Below are 5,970 nucleotides of genomic sequence, written 5' to 3' on the forward strand. Positions count from 1 at the left end.
TATATATATTTAAACTCAGATTTTGATGTCGTTTGATAAATGACATGCACGAAATTCTCGGTGAAGTCACTTTTTTAAGAGGGAGAGAGACAAAATTCATGAAAACAGTATCATTGCTAAGTGTTGTTTAGCCCCTGGACAGCTGATGGAGTAAACCTACTCACAATAAAAATGAATCCACCCTCGACTATCCCTTATTTCCATATATTTTTCTTCACTTTCATCTGTTCATTCGCTTATGTTTCCCCCCGCCCCACATAAGCGTTTTGTCTGTCCTTGTGTTGTCCCCTCTGTGTTAGGCCTTTATGGCTGGTGTAGGTGCAGTATATAATAAAGACCGCCTAATCTAATGCATCATCGTTCATTATTTTAAAGACAGAAGACGGTTTTATGGAAATTTGACTGTTATTTCTCACAGATCGAGCAACCATTTAGAGGCTATTTCGCTAATAGCAAACAAAACATGGATGAAGTGTGTGGGGTAGGTAGAAAATATTCTAACAGCAAAAGAGAAAAAAAAAACCAAGGTGCTGTTTACTAACCAAAATAGCAAAAGCCAAAATGTTGAACAAGAAATAAAATTACAGAAGACAGAAGAAAAAAAACACGCAAGGAACGAAAAAGATCAGATTTTATATAAAAAATATATTGTCTTGGTAATATTACTAGAAGCAAACATTACTAGAAAACAGGAAGTAAATTGAGGTTGATCTCATTGCTTCTTTTTTTTTTAATATCGACCTGAGATTTAGATTTTTATAAGGTAGAGTGGGGGTTGGAGGTTGTGAGTAACATTTCCCAAGGACATTCTAACGATGTTAGAGGAATTAAGGTGGTTTCAGGTGAGAAATAAAACCGCCACACCAAATCATAAAATAATAGTTTTTTTGTAAAGATTTTTTTTTTTAAATATTAGGCTAATATATCGTATTGTTCGAGTCGATCTGTTCAACAATATATTAGGTACATGACCACATACTGTCACACACGCTGAAGCAACGAGGGAGGAAAACGAGCCTGTACATGGTCGCACGAAATGCCATAAATAGCAGCCAAACCCCTTCTTAACTCATATACACTGTCGTCTTAAAAGAAAAATGAAGATATGTTAGATGATTTAATCTTGAATATATAGAGAAAAAAATACTTGTGGGCTGACCTGGGGGTTTAACAACAACTACAACTAATACGTTGTTAGAGAAAAGGGGCAATATAGAATAATGCATAGAATAAACACTGTAACTAGATGAACATGGTTTAACGCCTTTGTTCATAGGCGTATGAGATCAGAACTGACCTGGGGCTAAATTACAACACTAATAATATCTGGTTAGTTAGTTGGTAGTGCAAAACTTCATAAACAGGCATCATTGAACGAAGATAGCAAGTGCTTGTTGGCGGAGCCAGCAATGGGCGGTGTAAGATAAGAAAGGTCACCGCTGCTGCAAAGTGGTAGGGAGATCATAAGGAGTCGATATAGAGGACAAGCTGATATTTAAGAAAGGAAAGATTCAAATCAAAAACTGACAAGGGTATGATGAGGTGGGTATACTTAGGAAATTCAGTGAAGAGGTGTAATGAGTAGGGAAGCTGGTCTTGTCACGTAAGAAGGTAACCATCCCAAAGAAGAAATTTAGTGGAAATAAGACCTAAAATATATATATATATATATAAACTGAATAATAAATATTTTAAATTTAGGCATTTGGCGAGCTATCTTGAAGGGAGACATTCAGCCGATTATATAGCCCCAATACTGGAGTGATACTTTATTTCATCAACCCTGGTGGGGCCAAAAGACAGAGTTGACCTTGGCGGAATTGGGACTCACAAAAAGAGTAAAGCGCCGAAAATAAAATACTGTAAGGTATTTTATCCGACGCTCTAACGATAATAATAATGGTTTCAGATTCTGGCACAAGGCCTGAAATTTTAGCGGAGGAGCCTAGTCGATTTCATTGACCCAAGTACTTGACTGATACTTATTTCATAGACCCCGTAAAGATGAAAAGCAATGTTGATCTGGACGGGAATTGGATTTAGGGCTAAGAGCCGTAACAAATACTGCAAAGCATTTTGTCTGACGCTCTAACCTAATAACTATAATTATGATGTCAAATATAAAAATAAAGTGAAAATAGAATAAAATAAAGAGTGATATGTGGGCCAGCAATGACCACTTAAGGTTTTTTTTTAAATATCCTAACGGTAATAATTATTAAAAAAAAAAATAAGGGCGTTATTTAAACAGATGTGTTGTGTGTACATTAGACAGAAAGATAAACTGACTAGACAGTCACTTACTTATTTTATTTATGAATGTATCATAAATAGTTCGAGTACTAAAGGATAGTTGGTTTTTATAAATTATACACGATACATATATATAAACACGTACACAAAAATCTAAAATGCTTTTAAGATACAGACATACATTTAAAAGAATATACACTCCACAGCGGATATTTAGCACTGTTGGTAATATAAGCATAACCTATTAATGATAATTTGTGTGTCTGTGTATGTATATATAAAGATGTGTGTTGTTTTTCAAAAACGATTGATTGTGAGTGGGGTGGCGTGAAGGACGAGAAAACTAGTAACAGTCTGTGGAGGCAAAGAAAAAAGATAAATTAATGCAATTAATAAGTTAGCTTAGTGTAAACACGAGGGTGTGATACATGGATTGCCCTAACCAGAATTCCGCCAAGAAATATATATAAAGACTATTCACTTAAAAGTTGTTTCGCGCCAAGTAAATACTAATCAATCAAGATCCACCAGTGACCATCCTGTTTTATTTTCTTTTAGGTATAATGGCTGTGTGGTTAAAATGCTCTTCTCAACCACGTGGTTCGATCCCATTGCACATTTTGGGCAGGTTACCATAGCTTCCAAAACCCCTAAGCGTGAAGATCTAAGATCAAAGAACTCCATCTTTTTCATATATACAGGACCATATCATTCAATGTAACAATTGTTTAAGTCGATGGGGTGTGATTTTTATTACCATATTTCTGTCGAAATATGTTGCCTTTGCTTCAATCAATTTTAAAATGATAGTGAATTAAGTAAAAAACAACTTTGTTATTAATAAGCTAATGTTCAGAACTAATATTAATACGAAATTTTGATGGAAGATTTTAATTTTGATCACTTCAAAACAGCAAATTTATATAAATATATCCAGAGCTAGACATAAGCCCATTTTATAACCCTTCCTTGACGGTTAAGTACTTAAAATTTAAAATGTTTTTTGAGATAGCCAGGCGTGATTCGATGAAGATTTGATGACAAACAGGTCAAGCATCACCTATTTTACTTAAAAGTACAAGGTGATGGGGAAGGGTATAAGAGATTGATTAGAGAAAGCATAGGGGAATTAGGGAGGGGGAAAAAAGAGAGAAACAAATAGAATAGGAATTGAAAAGTCAGCAGTTTTATTAGAAACGTTATGAGGGCAATTTCAATGGTCAGAGTAATATGCGAATTACATGTAATGCGATATTGTTACCAGCGGTATCCTACTTCACCATCGTAAAATAAATTAAGGAAACAGTTTTGTTTAAACTGATGCGAAGAAAACAAAGCATTTATTAATGTTAAAGAGCATACATATGCGGAAGTTTATCACCAAATAAAAAAAAAACTATAAGGCATATTGTTCACGAATTGCTAGTAATATTCGACTGAAATGATTGTTGCCAACAGTCCAATTGCGCCAAATAAATTCAGAAAGATACGAGTGAATGCTCGGTTCGTCCCACACTGACGACGAATTTTCCTTTCAGTGTGGCTCCACAGCCCTTCAATTCGTTCGGTATGCGTTTCTAGATCATTCGGATCAACGAAGTTCCGCGAGTGGTCGATAGTGGATTGGGGATAAATTAAACAAAATTGTTTCCTTAATTTATTTTACAACAGTAAAATAGAAGACCGCCGTTATTGCCACTGCCTGGCCCGATCATAAATGTTCCAACCGTGACAATTCTGCAATTTTTCTTTCAGTGTAACCAGGACTACATAAATTAAAGACTGTTTTTATTCAGCCGGTGAGTAGGGTTTGAGGGAGATTTAGCAGTGGTAGTACGAATAGCAGTATATTGTTGTTCAGAGTTCCAGTCGTGAACATGTCATTTTTACTTTTTAGACATGAAGCTAATTCGTTACTTTTTAAAGACTGCATGTATGCGATTTGAGGAAGATCTTGGTGATATTTCTAACAGGCCAAATAATCACAGAAAGAGGTTTGCTCAATAATTCGAATTATTAACGGAAGTTTGATCATAAAACAGAATTAGAACCACGCCTTAGTAAACTCACGTATTCTGTAACAAGCCTCTCGTCTCTAATACCTTGAAATTAACTATACAATATAATACAGCTGTTTATTTGCTTAGTATTGAGATATTGTGCAAGGTATCATAGCAGATAGCAATGACAAATATCATAGAAAGACACCGTTGTAGGCAAACCCTTAGCTTCTATCACTTTTCAATCACCGAAAAGTGCTTATATTCATTCTATTCAATAAACTGACACGAAAGAAATGAGTAAAAGATCACGATCGATAAATAGATGTATATACAAACATATGCACTTAGATGTAGAAACGAGAGAAAAGTACACGATGCATGTAGAGTTTTATTTATTCATTTGAAGCTGAGGCTCGTTTGGAGCGGAGAGTGAAGCCTCAGCTTGGAATGAATGAATGATTACACACACGTACATTGAAAGACTAGTTTTATCTAGAGAAATAGGCAAGTGAAGTCAATCATCTGACTTCCTCCCATCCTAGAACTCCATACATCGCCGGTTACTTTCATACACAAACATAGTACATCTATCTCTATAGATTTACGATTCAGTAAAGCAGTTGAAATAACATCTTTTCTATATTATGATTGACAAAACGGATTATTATTTATTTATTTTTTTGCTACTAGCAATATATTTTGTAAACAAATTCGAATGTGTATCTTGATTCTGAATGGATATATTTGTTAGTGTTTGTACACTACATATACACAGATGTGTGTGTGTGTATATATACATATATACACTCTTGCACACACTTAAAAAGAAAGTGAAAGACTATTTGCAACAGCGAGTGTTTAACGGCAAAATTAAATATTTGTTGTGAGTTGTTGAAGACTATAATCAGACTACATAATCATGTTACTAATCACTTGAGTATAAGTATTTTCATTAAGAAAATAGTTCTTTTCTGGTTAATTTCTTTTTTTTTTTTTACATTGTTTTCGTTTTATACAACACTTTTCCCTCCTAGCCGCTGTCCATTTTTTTTTCCAGACGATAGCATTGGCAAGAAGAAAAGAATAGCGTAAAAAATAAAAACGTAACACAACGTGAAAGAGTAACACATGAATATAGTAAGATAAGTCTGACTGACTGATAGATGACAAGCGAAAAAACAGATCGACTTACTAGCCCGTATTTTTCTCTCCTCGAGATCCATGGTATTTCGTGAAAAAACGTAGTTTTAGACTGTATGTTTAATATATATATATTTCTGTGTGTGCGTATATGAGTTTTCCACTTTCTTTCGATTATAAATATATCTGTTTATATATAAATATCTTTTTTTTTTAGCTTCCCACTCGCTTGCTCATTAGGTACGACCCATGAATTACAAGTCCATGTGTATGCTGGAAGCTAATGCTAAAGTGCCCGACACGTGGCGCCACCACACCAATTAGCAAAATACTTGCGGGGAGACAATTAAATGACAGGAGCAGATAACTCTTGTCATATGTTTCGCTGAGTTTTATCTCTTCATAGACAAGGAAAAAGTATTAGAGACCAGTGTCTTCTATTATAGCCCCGGGCTGACCAAAGTTCTGTGAGCGTATTTAGTAGAAGGAAAGTAAAAGAAGCCTGTCGTGTGTGTGTATGCATGTATGTACGTAAAAAAAGACATTTATATATAGATAGATGTATGTATGTATA

At 34.6% G+C, this 5,970-nt stretch overlaps 1 protein-coding gene across 2 annotated transcripts in view; it reads right to left on the reverse strand.

The window, feature by feature from the left end:
- LOC106869728 (apoptosis regulator BAX) overlaps positions 1 to 5,970 on the reverse strand; it is a 134,077-nt gene that overhangs the window by 54,578 nt on the left and 73,529 nt on the right. The window contains exon 1 of one of the 2 annotated variants that reach the window (XM_014915582.2): positions 5,449 to 5,700. The exons of the other annotated variant lie outside the window; for it this stretch is intronic. Coding sequence (XP_014771068.1) covers positions 5,449 to 5,479 — 31 coding nt within the window. The 5' untranslated portion in view covers positions 5,480 to 5,700. Of the gene's footprint in view, positions 1 to 5,448; positions 5,701 to 5,970 lie in introns of those variants that run through there. 2 annotated transcript variants of the gene reach the window in all.

The sequence above is a fragment of the Octopus bimaculoides genome, chromosome 11 (genome assembly GCF_001194135.2).
Source record: "Octopus bimaculoides isolate UCB-OBI-ISO-001 chromosome 11, ASM119413v2, whole genome shotgun sequence".
Lineage (NCBI taxonomy): Eukaryota > Metazoa > Mollusca > Cephalopoda > Octopoda > Octopodidae > Octopus > Octopus bimaculoides.